This window comes from Rhipicephalus sanguineus, chromosome 3, assembly GCF_013339695.2.
Source record: "Rhipicephalus sanguineus isolate Rsan-2018 chromosome 3, BIME_Rsan_1.4, whole genome shotgun sequence".
Taxonomy (NCBI): domain Eukaryota; kingdom Metazoa; phylum Arthropoda; class Arachnida; order Ixodida; family Ixodidae; genus Rhipicephalus; species Rhipicephalus sanguineus.
Genome location: NC_051178.1, coordinates 7,397,981 through 7,424,931, shown reverse-complemented (window position 1 = coordinate 7,424,931; position 26,951 = coordinate 7,397,981). Strand labels below are relative to the sequence as shown.

General features: G+C 47.4%; 1 protein-coding gene across 1 annotated transcript in view; it reads right to left on the bottom strand.

Annotated features, from left to right (window-relative positions):
- LOC119386432 (proteasome adapter and scaffold protein ECM29) overlaps positions 1-26,740 on the bottom strand; it is an 814,720-nt gene extending 787,980 nt beyond the window's left edge. The window contains exon 1 of the mRNA XM_037653733.2: positions 26,710-26,740. Within this exon, the coding sequence (XP_037509661.1) occupies positions 26,710-26,740 (31 nt within the window). The remainder of the gene's footprint in view (positions 1-26,709) is intronic.
- Between the last annotated feature and the right edge of the window lie 211 nt (positions 26,741-26,951).

Sequence of the window (26,951 nt, the reverse complement as noted above, 5' to 3'; positions counted from 1 at the left end):
CAAACTATCAACTGAAAATTTATTGAAACACCAAACATATATATATGTGGTTAGATGACCCCGTGTTAAAGGCACGTGTACACACAACGATTGTCTCACTGACGCGCTTCCAGAAAATTTATCTCCGCAGCAAGTAGTGTGACGGAGGGCTTCGCGACACATTCATCACCAGCTTTGTTGATCAGATAAGCTTCCTCAATTTCACGCGCTACCCTATCTTTGAACCTTGATTCCACCGTCGTCTCAGCGAACTGTGGTGCGCAGCCGCATTCTCTGCAATGCAAGGAAAGGTTAGAGCATGGCTGTCCCTTTAGTGAAGCTTTATGATCCATCAGCCTGTTATTAATACAACGCCCGGTCTGTCCAACATAACGCTTCCCGCACGAAAGCGGAATGTCGTACACCACACCCGTGGCGCATTCAACCTCTTTAGCCCGGTGCTTTACCTTGCAAACACCCTTGTCTTGCTCCCCGCCCTCGACCTTCCTGTCTACAGCCGCGCAAATGCTGCCTAAACGGTAGCCAGCCGAAAATAAAACATTGCATCCGTACCTTGCTCCCACTTTCTTTAAACGATGTGAAACGTAGTGTCGGTAGTGTCGGACGTGTCGTGTTCCACAGAAAGTTTCTGTGGAACAGAAAGAAAGTTTCTGTGGAACACGACACGTCCGACACTACCGAAGAAGAACAAGATGGATGCCATTCCAGGAAAGGTGGTTACCCTGGGGGATGCCCCCTTGGATGATAAGGTGAGGAAGGTGCTTGAGCTTGGTCCGAAGTTTTCCTTTGAGCCACGGTTGAAACCGGCGGAAACCTTGGCGTTGGGACGCTGTGTGGCCGATAGGGTACCCGAGGTGGACAGGGCCCGCTGCGTCGCGGAGTGCGCGGAGGTCATTACGACTAGGGGAGGAAAGCCAGGCATGAAGTTGGACAATCGATGGCTCGTGAACCAGTTCACTGAGTGCCGCCTGAGACCTTTAGTGGCGGACAAGGAGGGTTGTTTCGCTGTTATGCCAGAGTGCATATTCCTGGAGAAGGCCTCGCGGGCGATTGAAAAGAATCTCAAGACAGTGGACAAGAAACCGGCGGAAGTGAAAAAACGGGCGGTGGCTCTCTTGCAAGGTCTACAGCTCGACAAGCTGTGTGCCGCGGTAAAGAAGGAAAAAAGTTCGGTGCTTCAAATGTTCTTCACCGTGAAGACCCACAAGCCGGAAGTGCCGTTCCGCCTCATAGTTTCCGAGCGTGGTACTTGGCAGAGCGAGGTTTCAGGGTACCTACAGTAGCATCTGTCTTCGTTGTGCCTGGTGGACCCTTTCCGGGTCAAGAACTCCGAGGAAGTGACACAGTTCTTAATGAGTGCTGCTCCGCGGTCTCTGTCCGGGTTCAGCGTGGATGTGGAAGACCTTTTTTACTCCTTGCCGCGGGATGGGTTGTTGGAGCGAGTTAAGGATTGCATCCAGATACACAATGATGAACTAAAGTTCCAGGAAAAGTGCGGTGTGTCTGTGGGATCTTTTCTCGAGCTTTTATCTGTGTATTTGTCATCAACTATCATCGGGTGGAAGGGAGATGTGTATACCCAGAGGTCGGGGGTTTGTATTGGTTCGAGTGTCGCCCCTATATTAAGTGAAATTTTCTTAAGCTCGGTTGACCGCGACCTTGAATCGGCCCTCGATGGTATTGTTGTGAAAATGTTTCGCTATGTGGACGATTATCTAGTACTGGTAAAGTCTAACTGTTGTGTCAACTCGCGCGTCAATGTACTCAAGATTTTCAAGGATGTTGGTGCAGGTCTGCGATTCACCTTTGAGCTCCCTGAAGACAACTGCATTCAGTTTTTGGATCTGAGGCTGTACTTCCAAGGGTGTCATACATGTTGGATGTATGCTCCAAGAAGCGAAAAACCAGTGCTTGATTTTCGGTCTGGGCACTCGAAAGTCGTCAAGAATGCTGTCGCGATGTCGTGTTTGAAGGCCGCGCTCAAGAAATCTTGTCAGCACAGTATGGAAAAGAGCCTCGAGAGGCAACTTGACAGACTCAGGTCATCCAAGTTTCCTCATAATCATTTGGCGAGGCTGGCGGAAAGGGTCCTGCAGGACTTGAAAGTGAAGGCAAGAAGTTCTGAGCACGGTATGGGTTCAAAGAAACTACCTGTCGCCAGCATCCCTTACCTACACGGCGTTTCACATCGTTTAAAGAAAGTGGGAGCAAGGTACGGATGCAATGTTTTATTTTCGGCTGGCTACCGTTTAGGCAGCATTTGCGCGGCTGTAGACAGGAAGGTCGAGGGCGGGGAGCAAGACAAGGGTGTTTGCAAGGTAAAGCACCGGGCTAAAGAGGTTGAATGCGCCACGGGTGTGGTGTACGACATTCCGCTTTCGTGCGGGAAGCGTTATGTTGGACAGACCGGGCGTTGTATTAATAACAGGCTGATGGATCATAAAGCTTCACTAAAGGGACAGCCATGCTCTAACCTTTCCTTGCATTGCAGAGAATGCGGCTGCGCACCACAGTTCGCTGAGACGACGGTGGAATCAAGGTTCAAAGATAGGGTAGCGCGTGAAATTGAGGAAGCTTATCTGATCAACAAAGCTGGTGATGAATGTGTCGCGAAGCCCTCCGTCACACTACTTGCTGCGGAGATAAATTTTCTGGAAGCGCGTCAGTGAGACAATCGTTGTGTGTACACGTGCCTTTAACACGGGGTCATCTAACCACATATATATATGTTTGGTGTTTCAATAAATTTTCAGTTGATAGTTTGCGCCGTGTTTCGTTTGCCTTCCTTCGTGTTTCGTTCCTTTGCGCACCACAGCATTAAGATGAGTTACCAACTCGCCCAGCAGTCCGTACTTCTTTAGTTGTGAGTCGGCGCTTGTGTTCGTGTGATCCTTCGTCTTGTCGTCTGCCTTGTTGCGCTGTTCTGAAGCCATGCATCTGTACCACCTCACCCAATTGTCAGTGCTACTCAGCTTAGAAAATGTACCGCTATGCATGAGTGCACCCTGAAAAAGTAACTACAGTACATTTTTAAAAGCTAGCTTCGGTTCCTACTGTACCCTGACATCACGATACAGTATCAGCTTCTCGTCACATGCTCTCGCAAGATATCGCAACGTTTCCATGGCCGCTCCACACCGTGGCTGACACACAGGGAGCCATTTTGGAAGTTTTGGTACCTGACGTCATTACAAATAGAGTCACGCTGCTGCGTGAAGTCACCAGACTTTGTACTGTAGCCTACCGTCAAAGTATGGTCGATGTTGGTAGGTGTGCCATGGAAAATTGACTTTAATATCAAAATATGATATCAGCATTTGCAGAGCTTCACACTTGCTCAGAGCTGTCTGTTTCTGTATACAGAGTAAACTCGCCTTCGAAAAAAGGGGTCAGTACCTCTAGAAGCTTGCCTGCTTTTTATGACAAAAAAAAAAAAAGATAGTAAGCAGCTCACAATCAGCGGTGCAACCAACAAAGCCTTGTATAAATTCCAATTAGCAACTATGCAAATAAAGACAGGCAATGAATGGGATCATCATGTAACGAAGCATACCAATAGTAGCAGTAACAGTAGTCATGCAGACAAGCGTGCGCCCTGCATCTCTGATGATTAATGATCAATATACCAAACCATCTTGTGGTCCTGTCCACACCTTTATTGTGGCAGTGAAAATGGCCTTGCTTGCGATGCTGAGATAGAAAGGGACATCAACAAGCAGCCCCAGTATGCAACTTTATGTTGAAACTAGCTGCTGTGGGAGACTGTTTGTCGTGCAGTAACAAACAGAAAATGAAAAAAAGAAAGAAACGATATTGTGACCAAAGCATTATCTATTATTTCATTTCGGAGTGAAACCGTGATATTTTTTATTGGTTTTCGCTTAAAAGGGAAAAGTTGGCCAATGTGAGCATTAACGCACATCTTGAGGGTCAGTATTAGCACGTATGTCAGAAAGGCATAAATCGCATTTGACAATTTGCTCAATCCCGCTTGACACGTGAACTAGGCTGTGTGGACATTGTATACTTGCTGTAAAATGCTGGAGAAAGAGCCGCACCTTTAAAGGCACACGATTATGTTGAAATTTTGGGAGAATGTACAGATTAGCACAAATGGCCCTTGGTGCACCAGCCACACAGGTCAGCATGGAGAAAGCATTCTCAGCGCTGCAGTTTGTTTAATGAGAGCAGCGGCCTCGCATATCGGAGAGTGGACTCAATAACATGCTGCTTCTGAGATCACGACGCAACGCATTCAGCCTGCTCAGAGAACTCGTATTTTGCTCATGAGGAAAAATAAATATAATCTGTTTATCGTTACTCTGGTTTTTCGCATGCAAATAAAGACCATTACGAACCATTTTTCATGGTGGAACAGAAACGGAACAGAACTTTTTACAGTGAAACGAAACTAAAACCAGAACATAAAGCATTTCACTGCGACACCTTGTGATAGATACACAGTGAGAGACATTATATTGCAGTTCAGATCAAAACTGGCCACTGGCGAGTTCATGCATATGACAGAAGGTACAGCATAATGCCAGCACTGCAATAACGGTGCAGTACACAACCCTAGCACAGCTCTCGCAGTGCAGCTTCTTCAGGGTGCTGCAAAGCTTGCAGAGATGGGTGCGAATATCAGCAAACTTTGAATAACAAATGAAATGGCATTTTATTGGATTTACTACTCGCATTGAATAGTACATATATCTGAAATACCTAATATTTTGTAAATATTTTCCATATAATCAGAAACGAGTGAAAAACAATAAAAGAACAAAAAATTAAAAATACGAGGAGTCTATTTTATTGTTTTAAACCCCAAGGTCAGAATCACTTTACTTTAACACAAGAAGCAATACAACATATTGCATATACTGCATTGTTTCTGTTGTTAAAATAAAATGATTCTGACCTGCGTTGAAACATTATGTAGGTGGTATGTTTACATTTCTTTGTTTCGCGTTTTGATTGAAAACAGACAACTGTGCACTGTAATTTCATCTATGTGGTTCCGTTACAGTGTTAGGCTTCATTATGCAAAAGGCCTTACAGCAAAAGCTGTGCTGAGGTCATAACAGCTGCTTTTGACACTGTAGCTGTCTGCTGTCACCGCTGCCGCTGGTGTCCGCAACTGCTCTCGCGTGAAATAAGAAAAAATGAAATGAGAAAAAAATGTCCAGGATCGGCTGGGATTTGAAGGTGGGCCTCTGTGTGGCAGTTGAGTATTCTACCACAGAGCCAGCCAATGCTTGAAACTCCTTCGCAAAAGAAACCCTATACATGCATCATGTCGGCCAAGAAATATAGCGTGGTAGAAGAGTAAAATAACAACCAGGTGTCACACAATGCGAATTGTGTCATTTAATGCCTGCAACCCATTACAAAGGGCTCATTCATAATTCTTCCTCGTCAACAGCCACCGGGAGGCCGCTAGGGGGCGTCGAACAGTATGGTCGTGTTTACATCGGCTCCTGCTTTTTTCAACATTTTTGGCCGGAAATTTCCCTCTAACACCCGCGTTTTGTGACTCAGAGGACGCTTGGAGTGACAGGGGATCACGCCGATACCCTTTTTTTCACTGGTGGGTGGACTTTTCATCGATTTAGCGCCCATCTACACTTCGACTACGCCAGAGAGGGGTGGGCCTGCTCACTCTAGGCCTAACCCCAACAAGGGGCCCGCCTCTGGCGGAACCTGTTTCACGCACGGGCGACGCTGGTCGAAGCTATTAGAAATGGAAGTCACTGTGGATGGGGAGGACATTCACCCCGACCTTGTCTCCGAAGATTTGGGATGGCAGCAAGCGGTTTCTAGACGCTCTGCAAAACGCAGTGAGACTGCCCTCACTGACGTTAAAGGAACTCTTGGCCCCGTGTCTTGCGACGTGGCCCGGAATGGTGGAAACCGTGCAGTGCAGCTCAAGGGAAAGTTACTCAAGGCAGGGCGAATGCCCCGTTTACCTAAAGAAGAGGCTAAAGTCATCGTAAGACTGAGAGGAGGGCTCAACATCGCCAGGATGGGAGCCCCGGTGATCGCCAGTGCCCTAATACGTGCGGCTGGAATAACAGAGAGTGAAGCAGAAGGGGACACCATATGTCCCAATTGGCTGCAGAATATCGTCGTGGTCAGCACGCCCAAGAGGGAGAACGCTACCCAGTACGTGAGAACAAAGGCCATCAAGCTATACGACAAGCTATACGAGATCAGCGCCTACGAAGCGGCACCGCACAACACGTGCAAAGGCGTTATCCGTGGCATCCCCATTGAAGACAGCCTCGCGGAGGTGCAGCGTCGAATCATCAACAGCGAGAACCCGCTAGCCCTCGAGGCTAAACGCATCAAGAACACAACCACGGTGATTGTGGCCTTTGAAGGACTCAGGGTGCCCAGTTTCGTCAAGTATGGTCCTACCCGTGTAACATGTACGCTATATCGCAAGCAAGTGAACACGTGCTATCAATGTGGCAAGCTGGGGCATCGCGCGGATGTATGCCCAACGCCGGAAGTCAAGGCATGTCGACAATGTAGAGCCCTCCAACCGGAGGAAGGACATCGTTGTACGCCAAAATGTAAACTGTGTGGAGGCACGCACGCAACCGCAGACCGCCAGTGCAAGCAAAGATACCAGGTACCATACGTGGTACGACGCAGAAGATGGGAAAAGGCGGAGGCCTTGTGTGACATCGAGACACCACACGTCAGCTCCGGGTCCCAAGACCATCGAGATGAAGCCACGATGGAGGACCAGCAGGCCGGGCAGACGGGAGCCGAGGGCCAGCCACCAACCCGGGGACGCTCCAGATCCAGGGGCCGCTCCAGGTCCAAGGGGCGCTTGGGGTCACGAGGCAAATCCCGCAGCACATCCCGGCCGAGAGAGCGCTCCCAGTCCGGGAAGCACTCAACTTCCGGACCCAGAGGCAGCGGGATGAGCCGGGTGCAGTTCCTGGATACCCACCACCCAGGAGGCAGACCGACGACCACCGGAACAACATGGGCCGACTGCCTCAGTTAACCGACCCAAACAAGGTAACCGGGGGCGCGACGACAGGGCATATGAGCAATGACAGGTTGGCAAAGCTAGAAAATGAAAACGCGCATATGCGAACCGTGATTCAGAAACTCATGCGAGAGGTAGAGGAGCTTAGGAGTGGCAATACGTCTAGGATGACGTATTACCACTCCTAAGCTCCAGGGCTCTCAATGGCGAACAGGAATTGACGGCAGCCGGGCGTGCTCGCTCCGAGATCCGTCAGATGCTGAGTGTGCTCAGTGACAGTGTCAAGCAGCTAACAGAAGCGGTAGCCGGCATGCAATCAAATATCGCTCATCTGGAAACCAATGTAGCGAGCTTACAAATCAACACGAACAGTCTCCAAACCAACCTGGCGGCTATGGAAGAAAGATACAACCAACGTTGCAACAAGATTGAGGCCTTCCTAGAAAATTCGGTGGCCCCTACAATAGGACCCCTAGCGACTAGCTTCTCCGGGATGGCGACCAGTCAGCCAACGGACCGAGTAATGCCAGGTAGTAACGCCGGCATACATGGAACTCCTCATGATGGCAGGACGCACTAGCGACTTCACAGTGTGGCAGTGGAACTGTCGAGGGCTGGGAGGCCCAAGGCACAAACGCTACAGCAATACCTCAGGACACACGAAAGGAAACCTAGCGTGATCCTGCTACAGGAGACGCTCACCGAGCATATTAAAATCCAGGGATATCGTACCGTGGCCAAGTATTCCGACGGTAGGGGGGTTGCCATTCTGGTACGGAACAAGCTCACTTTCGTACAGCATGATATCCACATGCCTTCTAATAACATCGAGTATTTGGTGGTAGAGATAGCAGGCAAGGGGAAGCGTAGCAAGCCAACGTTTATCCTCAACGCATACAGCAGCCCAAAACAGCACAGGCAGAGGTTTCGGGCCTTCCTAACCAAGGCCATGCACCTGGCAGGCAGTAACCCCCTGCTTGTGGCGGGAGACTTTAATGCCCCGCATCCGACGTGGGGATACGTGCAGAGTACACGTAAGGGCAAAGATCTACGGGAAGAGAGCATCGAGGCAGGTCTCGAGCTCATAACCGACCCGACACAACCGACGAGACGGGGAACTTCCACAAGCAGGGACACCACGCCCGACCTCGCCTTCATCAAGAACATTACTCGAGTGTCGTGGTCTAACACAGGGTTGGATCTGGGCAGCGACCACTATATCACAGAGATAACGTTAGGCTCTCACAGGACCGAGGAAAAGATATTCAAGCTAGTGGATTGGGACACGTTCAGAGAGCTGAGGACCGGTCGGGCAGCGGAAGACGCGGACGCATCCCTACACGGGTGGATGTCGCAGCTCAAGACGGATCTCGAGGCAGCAACGCGAACCGTCACCACCAACCTGGAAACTGAGAAGATGGACAGCAGACTCGCCCACATGTTAGAAGCTAAGCAATCGCTACTGCAAAGATGGAAAGGGCAACGCCTGAACCGCCGGCTACGGAAGAAGATTGCGGAGCTAAACCGGAGCATCGAACATCACTGCTCCACACTAGCAAGGCAGCAGTGGGACGAGATCTGCAACATGACTGACGGGCAGATACGCAGAGGTGGCTCTTGGAACCTTCTCAAACACCTCTTGGACGGCGCGAACACCAAGACGTCGCAGAGGGATGCGATGACCAAGCTGCTATACAAGGCATGCAAGACCGAAACACCGAACGAGCTTGTAGCAAGATTGACGGCCAAGTACCTCCCCGTGGCGGATGCGGCAGCTCCCAAGGGCGCAACCTCCCAATATTCGGGGCAACCTAACGCAGAGCTTGATGCCGACTTCACCACGGAAGAAATCATACAAGCACTGAGAGGTCTCAACAGCCGATCCGCACCGGGGCCAGATAACATCACCAACAAGGCCCTCCACAATCTGGACGAGGTTGGTGCGGGACAGCTCACTGCGATAGTTAATGAGGCATAGCGTTCAGGCAAAGTTCCCATAGAATGGAAGACGGCCAAAACGGTCTTAATACCGAAACCCGGCAAACCTCTCAGCTTGGACAATCTGCGTCCAATATCTCTCACGTCGTGCGTAGGTAAGACCATGGAGCATGCGGTGCTTAACCGTAAGAAGCCTTACCTGGAAAGCAACGAGATATATCCTCACAACATCATTGGTTTTCGTCAGGCGCTGGCGACGCAAGACGCTATGAAGTTGGTCAAGAGCCAGATATTAGACAACACAACAAGAAGCGTCAAGGCCATCCTAGGCCTAGACCTAGAAAAGGCATTTGATAACGTACGGCACTCCTTCATTCTACAACAAATCTCAACACTTGGACTTGGTCAACGTCTCCATGACTACGTCCGAGACTTTCTGAGTGGAAGGCAGGCTTCGCTACGGGTCGGCTCCCTGCAGTCGGAACCAGTCCAACTGGGGGACAGAGGTACACCACAGGGCTCGGTGATATCCCCTACACTCTTCAACCTGGTCATGCTGGGACTGTCCACGCAACTGAATCGAATCGAGAACCTTCAACACACCATCTACGCAGATGACGTGACCATGTGGGTGGCAAAGGCGAGCGAAGGACAAATCGAGCGCATTTTACAAATTGCGATCCAAACCACTGAGGAGTACCTCCAACCAACAGGTCTGCTGTGCTCGCCTAGCAAGTCTGAACTGCTGTTATATAGACCCAAGAGATGGGGGCACAAACCCAAGGAATGGGACGCAGGCGCCGACCCATGCATCCGCCTGTACACCGCTGAAGGCAACACGATTCCGGTGGTTGGTCACATCAAGATGTTGGGCATGACAATAGAGGCGAATGGATCGAACACCATGGCAGTCGCAAAGCTCACCACGAAGGCCGAGAATGCCACACGCCTACTGAGACGAGTGACCAACCAGCATCACGGGCTGAAGGAGGACAACCTGCTTAGACTGACACAGGCCTTCGTGATAACCCACTTCGTGTACATCGCGGCTATGCACAATTGGACCAGAGCAGAGAGAGGCAAGCTAGAAACGCTCCTCCGTAAGGTCGCCAAGAGAGCCATGGGTCTACCCATGCACACGAGCACGGAAGCACTGGACACATTAGGGATGTATAACACGCTGAGTGAGATAGCGGAAGCACAGGAGCGATCACAGATAATCAGGTTATCCGGCACACCTGCGGGCAGATGGATCCTAAGAGAAATCGGCGTCGCGCCTCGGGAGATCGAGAGTAACAGCCACTGTCTAACACCCGACCAGAGGAGAAAGATCAGGGCAGCCCCCCTGCCCAGGACTATGAACCCCGAGCACAACATCGACAGACGAATTGCTCGAGCCAAAGCACTCCTCCGACAGGCAGGCGCCTCCGAGGAAGCATGCTGCTTTACGGATGCAGCCAAATACCCTGGCAGACCAGCCTATGTAGCATATGTGGTCAACAAAGATGGCACGGTCATCAACGCGTGCACGGTCCGCACTGACAGTGCTGAGGTGGCCGAGCAGGCGGCCATAAGCCTTGCACTCCTAGAAGATGATAAAGGTTTGATATACTGTGACTCCAAGAGGGCAATCTTGTCCTTCGGAACAGGAAGCATTTCCCCGCCCGTCGGCAGAATACTTGGTACGAAACATCTCACCCCGCACTACATCAATTGGTTCCCGGCACACATGGGACCATTGGAGGGGCCGCTACCCAACCTCAACGAGACTGCACACGCGGCCGCACGAGATCTATCTCACCGTGCGAGCCGCCCAGACTCCCTCTCGGCAGGATGGGAGAGCGAGCGCGACCCCCTCGTCACTTACAATGATCTCACCCAGTACTATAGGTCAATCAAGAGAACCATGCCGCTACCGCACAAAGCACTCAATAAAGCACAAGAAGTCACGTACAGACGACTTCAGACGGGCACCTACCCATGCCCGGCGTTCCTGCACAAAATTTTTCCGGACGCGCATCTTGACAATGCGTGCCGCTTTTGTAAAGAAATAGCCAGTCTTGCTCACATGCTCTGGGGTTGCCCCCTGGCACCGGGGGCCAGGACCACCAAGGAAGAGTGGGACCGAGCTCTACGCAGCTCGGACCTTGAAGCACAGCTCTGGGCTGTCCATCGGGCCCGCGACGCGGCGGAGGGGCAAGGCCTCTCTGTCCCGACGTGGGAGCGGCCCGCTGCGCGCTAATCGCGCATACCGAAGGACTAAAATAAAGTTGTTCATCCATCCATCCAACAGCCACCGCATCAACAAGGTCCACATAATGCCTCACAGATGTGTAGAGGATACCATGCTTATCGGCAGAATGACGAATGATGGCATTGGTTCCCTATATACTTCACAAAAATTGCGATGATTTATGGCGTAGTGGGTGCCTTGTACTTGTATTAGTAGCCCTCACAGAGTCCGGAAAAGCCGCTCTTTCCAGCTTTCGCTGTGACTGTGCTGCGTGTTCCATGCAGGCTTGGCGATTTTTGCTAAGCTGCAGATGAACCGCATCAATCAGTTTGTCTTCATCTTATAACTGTAGGCAGAGAATACGGCTGCGATATCCATCAGAAGTGCAATTTTTATACACATTGATGTGAATAACAACAGTCGCACATGTTCTGTTTGTGTAAATTGTTGTTTCAGATACAGTTTGATATATAATGAGATAAAGTGAAAATGCCACAGAAATAAGTGACGACACTCATAAGCCGAGGTTCACAAACTCACTCATGAGTCAACTCACTGAGGCTCAGATCAAGATGCGAGCCTGAGTTCGAGTGAGTCCGCGTGAGTAATACTCAGATTTGAGTCCGAGTGAGTCCGGTTGTAAAAAATTTCGAGTCTGAGTGACTTCGGTTGAGTAAAATTTGGTGAGTCTGAGTCTGAGTGAGCCTTAAGTGCAAAATATATTTCTTGAGTGAGTCTGAGTGAGCTCCACATTTTTTGCCGACCTATGGGCCTATCTACTTGACTTCAGCATTACAATCAGCCTTATGTCAGCTCACGTGTATACGCACGTTTACTCACCTCTACTCACACATACTTCAGCGCACTAGCATTCATACACCCAGTGTGTCGAAATGCAACGAAAACCAAAACGAAAAAAAAAGGATATTTTTGACCGGAATGAAAATTTAACCTTAGAATAACAGAGAGCTGAGCTAGTTGGTAAGTATTCATTCTAAAAAGCGTTTGTGGTGTCCTGACTTCTTTCTTGTGTCCGTGTTTGCACGCCCTGTCTTTTTAGAATGAAAATTAACCGAAACGTTATCTATTATTTCGTTCCGGAGTGAAGCCGAAATTTTTTTCATCGTTTTTCGGTTCACGAGAAAACTAGGCAATTCGGAACAACTGAGGTCATGCAACGTGAGCAATTATGAATCTCTCAGGGTACAGTATTAGCGTGTACCTCAGGCAGGAATTCCAAAGCAAAGATATATTGAAATTGTGCGAAAAACGGGAACAGTGGCAACCAGAGATGCTTATATGAGCGCAAGTGGACTTTTGCGCGCCTGTCATGCAGGCCAGCGTCACGAGGGCATTGTCGGCGCTGAAGTTTGTTATAGCGAACGCTGTTATGAGATCACAACAGCCGATTCTGGCGCCATAGTTGTCCACTGCCGCCGGTGTCCATAACCGCTATCGCGTGAAATAAGAAGAAAATGTGGCAGAGCCCACGCCTTGTGGGAATCAGTTTCATGCGAAGCAATCAGTGAGTAGTTGTCTATGCTGCATTTTTGGCTTTGATCCAAGTGTTACGAGGTGGACTGACGTGTTTTTGTAAGCGTAGTAGTTGTGTGCACATCGTGGCCTTACCAGGAACGTTGATTACAATGGCGTTTAAAGGGTAACTTAAGGAGCACAGACATGAGTATTATTGAAACGAAAGGCATTTTACGGTGCGATGATGTGAATATCAACGTAACTTTCGTTAAAGGAGCACTGACATCAAATTTACGCATGTCAAGGTTTTTGCATCCAGGAGTAGTTATCTACCCCCTAGTAGCGATTCGCGACCGAAACTGCAACTGAGGGACGAATAGCTATCTGTTTTATTGATTTATATCACCGGTATCTAGCGCGATTCAAAACGGCCTGCAAGCCCGCCATTTTTTAGCGCTGACAGCGCTCCCTCGCGGTCAAATCCAGACTGCGCCCCAGTTTACCACTTGTCCACAGGAAGGAGTGACGTGAGGATCAGCTGCTCAGCTAACATTTCGTCTGCTAGGCGCGCACGTTCAGTCATGCCTTGTCACCAGCGTCGCCGTCAAAAGTATCGACTTGTGTTGAAGACGACATGCTGGAACTTAGAATCACCGCGATAAGCGACGTCCAAATCATTTTCGCTTTGACCCTTTGCAAAACAGCAATTCAGAAATAGACACCGTTCCAAGCAGGAACGAGGAGGTGCCCGGGGGTGCACGCTTGGGCCATACTCGCTGGTGTGTCTCAATTAGCTATATCAGAGAATTTAAGCGTGCACGGCATTCTGGTATACGCAAAGGGGTCTACGGAATATCGGCATAGCGAATGCACATCAGCGGAGAAATAGAATACGATAGCTTTCTACAATAACAATTCTGTGCTTGCCAGGTTCTTCTTTGCGCCGCCAGATGGCCCCACCTATCCGGCCTCTCACGGTTACGGCTGCAGTAATCCAGTATTACGCTAGCGCAAGGAAGTCCACGGATGAACTAACATTCACTATTAACGCTACATGCGTGTTACTTGTCAGCGATGTTATTTATCTATAGGCTACTCCACTTTGATAGCTTGTGGTCATGTTGGCATGTACCGTACGTGTAATGAAACGCCACGCACTTTACGCTTTTTCCGTGCCTCGGCGAGCAGGTTGGCACTATGCAGTGGCTCTCCGACATGCTGGCACGTAGTCCACTCCGATTGATCGCACTCGCACTGTGGAGCACACGACAAATTAGTCGATGTGACACGATGAATCGCAAGCACGGATCAGGACAGCAAGGAAAGCCACTGGCTGGGAGTGAGAGCGTCACCTGCAGCGTCGGCGCCACAATAAATACACTCAGATCGGCGACGCCACTGTTACTAGCGTATCGTCACTCAGGATGGTACTTGCGGAGTGTATCACACCTTATACGTAGCACTAGAGTCGATGTCGCAGCGTGATCAATCTTCCGTTGAGCTTTTGTACGCTGTTTGCCCTCGAAATAAAATTACTTCCACGCGACGGACGCCATTCAAATTTGGCCAAGAAGACCTATGCATACCGAGCAATCGAATGAATGGCACATCTCGACTTTAAAATTTGATGTCAGTGCTCCTTTAACGCATTCCTCCGGGGTCGAGCAATGCTTGAATATAGCTTGCTGAATCATTGGAATGCAAACGTAATGTTTATTAGGCTTCTATGGAAGCGGAGGCAACACTGGAACCACAATTGACGTTAACCTGGCATTAGCCCCGTATCATAGGAGCACATATGTTATGTTTATTGCTTTTTTATGAAATTAGATAGCCAGTACTGCAATCAGAACTGACGCTGCTCCGATATTACGCCTGCATAGGGTCTTTTTCCAAAGGAGTTTCAAGACGTGGTGTGGCTCTGTGGCAAAATACCTGACTGCTACTCAGAATGCTTGGGTTCGATTCCTGCTGAAATCCTGATTTTTCTTCTTTGCATTCGTCGGGTCAATGCTGCTGATGACGGTTTTTCTTAACGCTCTCGCATTTAAGTACCAATTTCTGTTCTCGTTGTTCCTGGGAAGATATTAACTGTCGATCACCTGTGGCGCATACCCGGTTATCGTTGCCCGTGGTATACGGGTATGTGCCACACGTGTCTGGAGGAAAGGGTTCGACGACGTACGCGACAGGATTTTCACGTTATTCCTGTCATGACCAGACAGTCGTATTCGCCAAACCCTCTTACCCTCCCATGACAATTTTGGTCTACACCAAGGTAAGGAGGCTATCACGACTGAGAGCAGCCAGACGTAGGCGGCTAGATAGATAGATAGAAACGCTCAAACTGCCTTGGATTCGTTAAGAATTGCTCCGCATTTAAAATGAACTGAGAAACAAATTTCTAGGATTGGATGGGATTTTAAACTCGCGCCCTCTGCGTGGCAGTCGAGTATTTCACCACAGTGCCATGCTGGTGCTTGTAACTCCTTCACAAAAATACTCTATACAGGTGTCATGTCGGGCAAGGAATCATGTTAATATATTGATACGAAGTGTCACTGTCAGTGAAAAACAAGGGAACAGCGGATAGAGAAAGAGGACGACGATTCAGCCCCTACGATTACCGCGGTCTCAGTGCCCATTAAAATAACAACCTGGCGTCACACAATGCAAATTGCGCAACGAGTCAGCCGTTGAATGCTTCCAACCCGTTAGAAAGAGCTCAGCCATAATTCTTCATCGTCATCAGTAGAGACCGGATTTTAGGCAAATGCCTATTTTGTTCCTTGCACTCCTATCGTGCCACTTTGATATATGAGCATGAATTAGGGGTTAAGAAGGGCTTTTATAGTGTTTTTATAGTGCCTATAAATGCCTATTTTTAGCGTTTGTGCCTAAACGCTCATGAATGCCTATAAATGCCTATTTTCAAAATTGGCGCTTGTATTAACATTATTTAGCCTCAAGTTGCGCTCCCGGGAGCAGTTTGAGTCCGTTATTCATGCTACCACGCAACACTCACTGTTCGGAACTATGGGGCTCAACCTAGCCCTGTAGTTCAACCAACTCCCGGAAACAAGTGCTAGCAGCCGTGAAGTGGGACACGCACATTCGCCGCCGCAGAGACATGGTGTGCGCGGTTCGCAAATGCGAGACCATGGAGCAGAAAGGAGTGCGAAGAGCAAAAAAAGAAAGGAAAATATGATGTGCACGCGGATTCTGTTTTTTGTAAGTTAACATGTAAGGTGTTGACTGCATCAGCGTAGCCAGAAATTTTTTTTCGGGAGGGAGGGGGGGTTCAACCATACTCTATGTATGTTCGTGAGTGTGCTTGTATGCATGCGTGCATATATACCGCATTCGAGACTGAAAAGTTTCGGGGGGGGGGGTGCTGTTGAACCCCATCTCCCCCCTGGCTACGCCAGTGATTCACTGGCAGGGGAGAAATTGGCTCTTCGCGATTCGATCCGGCCAATAGGAGGAATCCCTCCCTTCTGGTGTTTTAGCAATCTGGCTGTCAGCTCGTGCTCTGCCCTTCTCAGTCATGCTGAGACGACACCCAGGAGTGTGTTGATTCGACAGTAGAATCTTGACTCACCGTGCAGAACACGGGAGAGACCGTATTCTGCGAACCGTGCGGGACAAAGCACATTGGACGGCTAAGTTCAACTGTTTACTCCTTTGTGCCACCTTAAGCAATAACATTTTTGTTTTCCTTTCGTAACTAGAGCTCGCGCACGTCTTCGTTTCAAATTATTTGCATTTATGTGAAAATTTATTGTGTCTATATTTACTATTTTGGAAGCCTAAAACATTGTTTTGCCTGCCTATTTCTGGCGCCTAAAACGAGCTTTTTTAGTGCCTAAAAATCCGGCCTCTAGTCATCAGTCACAGCACAAAGTGCACATAATGCCTTACAGATGTGTAGCGGGTACAACAATTCTCCGAAGAATGACGAAAAATGGCATAGTGGCTGCTTTGCTAATTCAGAAAATTTACGGTGATTTATGATGTAGCGGGTACTTTGCATATGTACTTGTATTAGTTGCCCCAAGAGAGTCTACAACGGGCTCTAGAAAAGCCACTCTTCCAGCTTTCGCTGAGACTGTGCTGCGTGTTCCACGCAGGCCTGATGATTTTTTTATCAGAACAGCGGTCTCGCACATAAGAGATTACACTCAATGACGTGCTGCTTCTGAGATTGCGCTCACTCCCTTGACACAAAGCATTGAGCCCACCAAAAAAAACGTAGTTGACTTTTGAGAAAATAAATACTATGACTTTGAAGGGTATACTGGTTTGCATTAGTTGGCAGGAATTCATAGAACAGTTACTTCCGCTCCTCTGAAGAACATGTTTTACCCCTATCCCACTTTCTTGAGAGGACAGCAAGTAACTACATCACAAATCAAATGTTTTTTATGATTACCTTGACTTCAAATTTTTGCATACAAAAAAAACATTACGAACCATTACGGAACATTTTTTTTTTCGTTCCGGAACAGAAACGGAACAGAACTTTTTGCGGTGGAACGAAACTAAAACAGAAACGAAAAACATTTCGTTCCGACACCCTGCATACACCAGCTCAATATTTATTGATCAGAGGCGTGAGTTATGACCTCCCCCCCCCCCCCCCCCCCCACCCTCCACAAACTTTTTCACAGAAACTTCTTGATAAAAATATGTCGTGTGAGTCATCTCTTTCAATAAAAAAAATGTCGTTCTAGATTGCAACCTCTGTCAACTCGTATTTGAAGGTACAATATGAAAAGGCATCAAGTAGAGCACCAATTATACGAGATATCGGTAATAATACGGAAAAGCGGGCTAGTTGGTTTGCTGCATATTGGAACTTTAGCGCACACACACGAGGACACACAAGAAAGAACACACGGACCAGCGCAGACTATCAACTGATTTTTTATTCACCAGGAAACCATCATATATACTCAATTTCCGCCCTCATGAACACTGCGCATGAGCAAATTGGCATCGTACAATTTTTCACAAAAATAAAACCTTTACAAAGGATGACGTAACCTTACATCTTGTTCAACAATTCTATTTCTTTATCATGCAGCAATACTGAAGGGTGACTAACGCACATGTCCTTAAGTCTAGAAATGTGCCACGCCTCCACTATTTCTCTTGTCTTCTGATTGGGGTTTACATACATAACTTCAGTTCTATCAAACAACGGGTTACACGACCTAGAAGAACACCGCGCGCAATGCATAGCCAGATGTGTTTCTGGCCTTCCCTTCAAATTGGCCTTCCCTTCCCGTCGAAGTGTTAAAAAACTATGGATTAGAAAAAATGGTGTCACTAATGAAAAAAGAAAAAGGTCTTACTTTGGAAGTGTTCTTTGCGGCGAAAACGCATAAGTTAGAGGTTCCGTTCAGAGCAATTGTGTCAGAACACAATTCGTGGCAGTTTATTGTGTCTGGCTTTCTGCAAAGGATACTCGCGTCCGTGTCACATAATGACCCATTTTTCATCAAGAATTCTGAGGAGGTAGTGTGTTACCTATCTGATGTTGAACAGGGAGGATACAGAGGCTTTAGTATTGATATTCAAGATCTGTACTATTCCTTGCCGCATGATGCTCTGTTAGATTCTGTAAAAGAGTGCATTGAACAGGACAATGACGAAGTGTCTTTTCGCAATAGAAGTGGGATGTCGCTAGAAAAGTTTCTGGAAATACTATGCATGTACCTTGATAGCACGATTGTTCAGTTCAAAGATAATTGTTCCGTCAAAAAAAAGGGGGTGTGTATCGGGTCGAAAGTAGCCCCTGCGCTAAGCACAATTTTTTTGAGTAAAGTAGACAGGTTGGTGAATTCGGAACTGGAAGGCAAGGGTTTGAAAATAAAAATAATCAGGTATGTTGATGATTATTTGATTTTGGGCTTAAACAAGGAATGGGATGAGGTTACCTCAAGTGTGTTGGATACATTTAGAAGAAGAGGCAAAGGCCTAAATTTCACAGTTGAACAGCCCAGTAATAACTGCTTACAGTTCCTAGACTTAAAGCTTATTTTTGAAAAAGACCATTTGTGCTGGGAGTAATCCCCGAGGAGAAAAAAGCCCTTGTTACAATATGGCTCCGCCCATACAAGGTTAATAAAACACGGGATCGCAATGGGGTGTTTTCATTCACCTCTGATGAAATCATGCAAGCACAGATTAAGGGAATCTTTCCTAGAGCAGAAGTTAAGGCTGGAAAAGGCTGGATACCCAAACTCGGTTCTCCTAACGGCAAGCGAAAGGTTATTGAAGAAAATGAAGTCTGGGAAGAAGGAGGAAAGGAGCCAAGAATCAAAAAAGATATCAGTAATCCCTTACGTGCATGGTCTCTCTCATAAAATTAAGAAGGTGGCAGCTGAATATGGCGTCAAGGTAGTATTCTCGGCAAAAAACAAAGTTGGAGGAGTGTGTTCGGCTGTGAATAATTTGTACGTAGAAAGGCCTAATGATATCGGTACTAAATGTTCCAAACGTGAAGATCACCGGGTAGTAGAATGCAAAAGAAATGTAGTGTATAAAATTCCGTTCAATTGTGGCCACTGTTATGTAGGTCAAACGGGCCGATGCTTGAATGTGAGATTAAAAGAGCATTTGAACAATTTGAAGGGAAGGCCAGAAACACATCTGGCTATGCATTGCGCGCGGTGTTCTTCTAGGTCGTGTAACCCGTTGTTTGATAGAACTGAAGTTATGTATGTAAACCCCAATCAGAAGACAAGAGAAATAGTGGAGGCGTGGCACATTTCTAGACTTAAGGACATGTGCGTTAGTCACCCTTCAGTATTGCTGCATGATAAAGAAATAGAATTGTTGAACGAGATGTAGATTATGTCATCCTTTGTAAAGGTTTTATTTTTGTGAAAAATTGTACGATGCCAATTTGCTCATGCGCAGTGTTCATGAGGGCGGAAATTGAGTATATATGATGGTTTCCTGGTGAATAAAAAATCAGTTGATAGTCTGCGCTGGTCCGTGTGTTCTTTCTTGTGTGTCCTCGTGTGTGTGCGCTAAAGTTCCAATAAGGAGATATCGGTGTTAAAGAGCATTGACAGCATGGGTGAAAAAGCTAATTCTATGCTAATGGACTCATGAGTCGACTCACTAATTGAAATCGAGAAGTGAGTCTGAGTTTGAGCGAGTCCAGGTCAGTAATATTTTGGTGAGTCTTAAGGAAAACTTTGACAAGTGTGAGTCCGAGTGAGCCCTGAGGGCAAAATATATTTCATGAGAGAGTCTGACTGAGCTCCACATATTTTGCAGACGTATGCTCATAATTGTGAAGCATGTAATTCATTTTTGGCAAGTATTAAAAAAAGTAGATAAGATTGTGCTGTTCCTAATAGTAGGGTCCAGCTTGTTCCATTCATGCATCACCAAAGGAAAGACACTAATGCTTATGGCTTTCCGTATGAACTGGGGTTTCGTTTAATGATAGCGTGCATTCATGTCAGGTGGGTCATGTTTGTTTTATGGTTCGGTATGTATAACTGCCTATTTTTTTTTATTAATTCATTATGGATAAGATGGTACATCATTTTTAATCCTACAAGCTTGGATCAGTTACGTAAGGTGAGAACACCGGCCTCATATTTACCTGCTTTTTGGTGCCAATGCTGTGATAACTGGCTGATCTGTTTTGTTTATTTGTATATGTGGTGTTCAGTTTAACATTGTTTAAAGGGGCCCTGCGACACAAATCAAGTGTGTCGTTTTCATAGCTTCTTCTGGAACTGTGGAATGCACCGCTATCGTTGCGCCAGTGGCAACGCCACAAACAAAGCTGTTATTATTTATTTCAACAGAGAAATCACTTTGGTTCGGACTAGAGCGACACATAACGGCGGCTGTTTCTGTGATCAGAAGATCAGTGCTGATGTGTTGAAGCTAGGGTAAACATGCACAATCTTTTCAGGAGGTAGGTACTGGCTTGAAGTTCTGAATACAAGTTCTGTGCATTGATGAGACTAGAATTTCACAGACTTCAAGATGCCGTTCAGTGGCTACCACACGTGCTTGACATAATTTCCGTAGTCCTTATAGTAATCCTAGCCTCAAAGCTGGCGAAGGATACCTAGAACTAGAGAAAGCTGAGCTACTTCATAAAGATTCATCTTACACAAAGGTAGGCTTGCAAACACACACAAGAGAAAAGTCAGGACAACACAAACAGTGACTAACAACTAAAAGGGCCCAACACAATGGAAAAGAAAGCACAGACAAATGCTTATCTGTACATGCCAGGCAAGAGGCAAAGCCTATCAATACAGCACATGTCTATGTGAGAGATAGCTGTTGAGGCATTTGATTTCTTGTTTATGCAGGTTAATCAACGGCTGGCTCACACAGGCACTACCACTACTATGGTTGAGCCCCGGCATATCGATAGTAGTGCTAGCACATGCGTGAGCCAGCCGTCAATTAACTCTCATAAAGAAGAAATCAAATGCCTTGTCTCGCACGTAGACCCCCATGCGTGCTGGTTTGTCAGTGTCGCCTCTTGCCTTATATGCACATATAAGTTTTTGTGCCTTCTTTCTTATCAGCCACGTGTGCCTTTTCCGGTAGTTAGTCGGTGCTTGTGTTGCCCCAACTTGTCTCTTGTGTCTGTGTTTGCTTACTGCCTTTTATTATGTGCTTGCTTTGGGTGCAGAGACATCACGTTGAGAAGATGAGAAGGCTAGAGAGGAGGATGAGAAGACCATGCTAGCGCAACCGAAACGTTCAACGACAGGGTTTGCTGCCTCAGTTGTACATCCGAGATGAAGCTTACTTGTTGTGGAGATGCCTACGCACAAAAATTATACTTTCAAATATTTCTCGAAAATTTTTCAAGTACTTGGAAGCAAAATTGCAGAAAAAAAAAGGTTGCTGAGGAACCATAAGCATATTCTTATGACATAAGGAACGTGAAAGCGTGCTGGAGGGGTGCTGCTAAGTCTTGTTCCCTAGTTGTCTGATAAACAAGAAGCCAATGCAGAGGCCGAATTGTGTTTATTTACGTGGTTTGGTACAACCATGGTTGTGCCGACAACACGTGAGAGGAAAAGATGCTATTTCCTCCACCTCTCTTCCTCCTTCAACTTCGAGTCGGGAGTTTCTCATCTGCTGCGCATGTGTCCCTCTGCTACTCCGCAGGTGCAAGTGGTTCCTGCAGCAACTGTTGGCACCCGCGTCAGATCCGGTGGGAGAGGTCACGTGTTTTCCGCACAGGGCTTTTGTGGACACCGGACTAGTGCACGCTTTCCGCAAGCAACGCCGTTAAAATGTACTGTGAAACATGGCCAAAAGGAAATTCCTCAGCACAGTAACCCGGCAGCGTGCTGTTCACTGCATGAAAATGAAACTGTGCTGCTAACTGTGACGCAGCGTGCAGTATTGCCACAGGCCTGGATATATTTCGCATTTTTTGGGTGATACTAATGAATTTTTTATTACGGGCTGATTTCGTGGCACCAATACATTATTCGGACACCACGTTCAGCAAAACGAGTCGATCGAGTAGAAACAGAAACCACGTTCGCAGCAAGCAACAACCCAGATGTAGTGACATCGCCATCACAAAATGGCGATGGAATGCATTTTGAAACTAAATCAAGTTCAGCTGCTTCTAACTAAAACTTCCTAGTAGCACCTTGTCCTGTATTCTTGCTAGTGCTTCCTGAATTTTAAAGCCACAGGCTCGTTTCGTGCTCGACTGCAGTCTGTCTCCCAGCGCAGTGGAAATGGTGACGCACCCCTTTCGTTATGAAAGCTCACAAAAGAAAAGTTATTTTGCACGCTGAGGACAACTACGTCGCGTCTACTCTGTGTGTCCCAAAACCTGTGTCCGTTCATGGCGCAACCAAAGGAAGGAAATCATAAACTGCATGTTGACCAGACAAAGTTTCTACAGGGCGAAAATAAGAAAACATCTGGACCTTGACCACAAGCTTGCAGGCGTTCTCAAGCAGCTCTGTGTAGACCGAGCTTGTCAAGGTAATGGCCCTTGAATAGACACGCGATCGAGAAGTGAGCCAGCAAAACTGGATCACCTGAAGGAAAAGAACTGCCAGCAGAATAAATTTTACTTTCTATGAGGGTGCACTGTTCTTGCCTTTTTTTTCTTCTGATCATCGACATTGCGCCAGGCAAAAGTTTTGAAAGACCTCCTAACATTACGCGCTGACGCACTTTTATTTTCAAGTCTCAAAGAATGGGTGTGCGTTACATTTGATTCAGTACGGTATAAGCAGATGCCGCGCTTTGAACTTTTACGCTGCCGTCTTTCTAGTATGTGCACAGTGATCGAGGTATACCTTGTCTAAAATAGGGTCGGGGTGCATTCACACCCGTTAGCCTTTCAACAGAATTGGGTTTATGCACATTATTTAGAAGTGCTGTGATTAGATTTTTAGTGAATGAAACCGTATATATATTTTAACCCTTTCAGCCCTGGATTTTTTATTTTGGTCGGGGACATTTTTTGTGTTTGTTTTCCTTAAAGTTATGACCTCAGAAGACCACAAACAAAAAATTGAGCCAGTGGTGCAATTATTAATGGATTTACAAACATGACATCAAATTAGGTCATCAGGGCTCAGCGGTTGTGAAATGAGAAAAATGGCATCTTTTTTCCCGCTATTCACTAGAGTACACAAAATGTGAACCACGTCTCAGTTTTCAATGTGATACTCATTGAAGCAGCTTCGGTACGTCGACCCGAAAATTGCGCTTAGCCGCCTCAGCTGACCCGCCACGGCGTCACCCATGACTTCGGTCAAGCTTTTTCTTCTTTCTGGGTCCCAGCTCCGCAAGCATGTCACCATTTTCGTGTCAAACGCAGTGGGGATCATTGAAGAAGTATTCCCCCAAGGATGGCCAGGTTGGTTTCATTTCCGAGGTGCTAGGGGAAATGCTGTGTCATGGTGTCAATTGACACCGCCAGGGCCGAAAGGGTTAAGGAAGTTCAAGTACTTTGAATAGTAAAATTCCAATGCGAATCAAATAGCAAGTACTATTCGAAAAATATTGAAAGTTGGAATATTCGCACACTCCTAGTTTCTATGTTTTGTGACCCATAAAAAACAGACCGATTTATAGCGTGCCTAACAAAGCTTCGAAAGTTTATTTGGTGCAGAAAAAAACCACCCATATGTTCGCCCTGCTGGCTATCTTGAGACTGTGTGATATGTCATGTATGTAAGGGATAACAGAGAGGCTTAGATGGCTTATGTTGTGATCACTGGTGCCACCGGCAGATTTAGGTATGCATTTTCAGTGTGACTGTCCTCACAAGTCTTTCTGCTGCTGAAGTGATGACATGCTGTTGTAGCCTGCTATAATCAAACGATTGGTTTGGGCGGGAGAACTGGCCTCACAAGAGTGCGAACAGGAGTTGCTTGAAGCATTACTTAGGCCGAGTTTGGTAATCCCTTGTTTAAAGAGCTTGGAGCTGCCGGATGAGAAATGCTGTAAACGCTTGCTACTGCATGGTTGTACTACAAGCAGGTGTGCTCGTAGGCCTTAAGTCACGAAACCTCAAGGAGTCTTTCTCTGATGCTTCATGTGTGATTAGCAATGCATTTAAACACTCAGTGAACATTCGAAGAGTCTCGAACGAATCGGTGTCAAAGTCTTGCTTGGTGCCCCCCAGTACAACCAAATAGCCTTCAACAGACACAGGAATTTTACAATGCTGGAACCACTGAGCTTACATTCAATGTCTCTGTCATTTTTTGAAAAAAGTAAGCCACTCGTGCGGGAGTTTTTTGACGAACCAATACACACATCTTGTTTGTCACCTTCCCAAGACGAGAAGGCAGGGCAAAAGTTCCCAGAATCCCTCAGCTGAAGCATTGTCTGCAAAAGCGATGGCTCGGTGACTATCGATGCATTCTTCTACGCAGCTGAGCAAGTAGTATAGGTCTTGGACATGAGATGAATTGTAGGCCGTTCTTGTAAAGGCTTTGTTCCTAATTTTTCACTAAATAAGGGTCGTGACTTGTTAACACCTTTAACTTCTCTTGCAGAAACAGTGCTACAGATTTATGCCAGTTGCTTCGCTCTGACATGATGACCCGGAGGGGTCAGCCTGGCTTGAGCGTTTTGGACGATAAGAACACATCCAACGCTACTGATTCGCTATAGACCTCGAGAGCTGGTATGGTGGCGCTACTGCTCTCGCCCTCTGCGGGCCAGTGGCGCACTGTTAGGATTGTCGCCTACAGGCCCGTCTGCATGTTTCAAGGTGGCGGCGACGGTTGCAGCGGCTGCTTTTCTCCAAGAACGGCAGCCGTAGCTTTTTTTTTGTCTGCGTATACAAGTAGGCTGTGCTAACTTATGTTTATTTATGTTTGCTTCCTGTCTGAAAAACCTCTCAAACTACAGCCATTTAAAGCTGTAGCAGAAAAACCAGCATGCTGCAACTCTTGTTAAAGTAAGCATTCCACAAAACTTCGTCCCCTTTTCGCCTCAAGCCATTCGAGAAAGACGGACCCCCCTCAGTCCTTTTTTTCGCCGAAAACCGTATTGCTAGCCCTACTGAAAAAAGGGGGGGGAAGCATAGAAAACACACTCTGCTTGCGCCGGAAATGAAGTTCTGTTCCGTCCTTGGACACCACTCGTGGAACAGTGAGCTCCCCCCACAACCACAACACACAACACACACAAACCGACACACAACACGCACACAGAAGCAACGCGCGCACACAAATTTTTACAGGACCAGTGAGACAACGTGCAAAGCGCCCTCAGTTTCGTCACTGGTTGTCGTAATCAGCTAGGAAAGCCGCATCGCCAGCCCGCGCGTGAGGACAAGAAGCAACAATCGTGTGTTGTTCGGCGGTTGCCGTAGGATTGAAAAACGTGTTTCGAAAGGAGTTGTGCATCGTTGGTACGTGCACATGAGTGGTCAGTGTGTGGTCTGAAAGAACTGATGTACGCGATAGAATTTTCCGACATTATTGGGAAATGCATATAATAGTGCAATTGAAAACCGTGGACTATGACGTACGAGTGGAGGTGAGCTTTTGATTTTTCAGTGCTCTACGTGTGCTGAGCCATATCAAACTCTCTTCGTTCCCAACGAAGAGGACGCTGCAAATGTGTGTCTGTTTCCGCACCGGCTACCTCTGCTCGCCGTTCTGGCTGGCAAGAAATCACGCGTGAGAGCAGAAGACGCAGACAGGCACATTGCCGTTCTAGGGGCCGTTGTCAGCTTGCTATCTTCCTATTTCTTGTGACCTTGTAAGTTTGTGTATACATTTAAAATAATAAAAGGCGAAAAAAAAAAGCTCAGGAGAGTGAGTACACTTGCAGACGGAATTCGAGGCGTTTCTTACAGGCCGCACAGCTGCGGTAGAGTTGTCTTTCAATTTCGTCCCACTTCTGTGGTAACCGCCTGTTCGGTTCAAAGCTGCAGCGCACTAGGCCTATAACACTCTGGGCAAAGTTTCTTTGCTCCATTTGAACCCACCTGTCCCTGGTTCGCAACATGGCAGAGCCCGCCCCACAGCACGGTTTTGATCGATGTGTTCCCGAGGGAATCGACGCCACTTGGTGTGCTTCCTCGTCGAGCCATCCTTTGAAACGATTGCGGAAATTCCTTCGAGGCAGCCGCCTGGCCCGCATATAAAGAAGGTGCACGGTTCGTCGTTTCGCCTCTAAGGGTTAAAGAGCAAGAATTTCACCAGCACAGAATCGGTGGAGCTGGAGCAAACAAAACGCAGCGGCATGGCTTCGCACGTGTCAACATTTCAAGTGCTTTGATCAATCCGCGCCGTTTGTCGCGCAACTAATCAGCATACACGTGTTTCTCCTCAGTTCAAACAAACATTGTGTTGGAAGTAGACGCATCGTCCTGCCGTCACTTTCTTCGTTTTTTGAGCGCTACGAGTTTCGCCACCCTTTCGAAAGGAGACGATGAATGATCGCATTACTTTCAGAAGTTGGGAACACGCTATGCGCGCGGGAGAACACACGGACATTTGTGGTTCCTGCAAGTATTTAAGCACGAAATTACGAAGGAGAAAAAACAAAATCTGCATACCGGCCTCGTTTTGAACGTCCGCTTCAGCCATGACTTCGTTATGCTAGAGTGTACTAGATATTTTGAGGGCACAACCGGCTGCCGTGGAGCGGCCCATTTTGTGTAGAAAATCACGGCGGCGCTGCAGTCGACTAATCTTGAAAGCGTCCTCCGGCTAGAGTGTACTATAGTGCCTAGAATATACTGGCTAGTGTGCTGAGCGCGCGCTTTGGCGTGGCCACCGCGCTGATGCCTTCCCACAG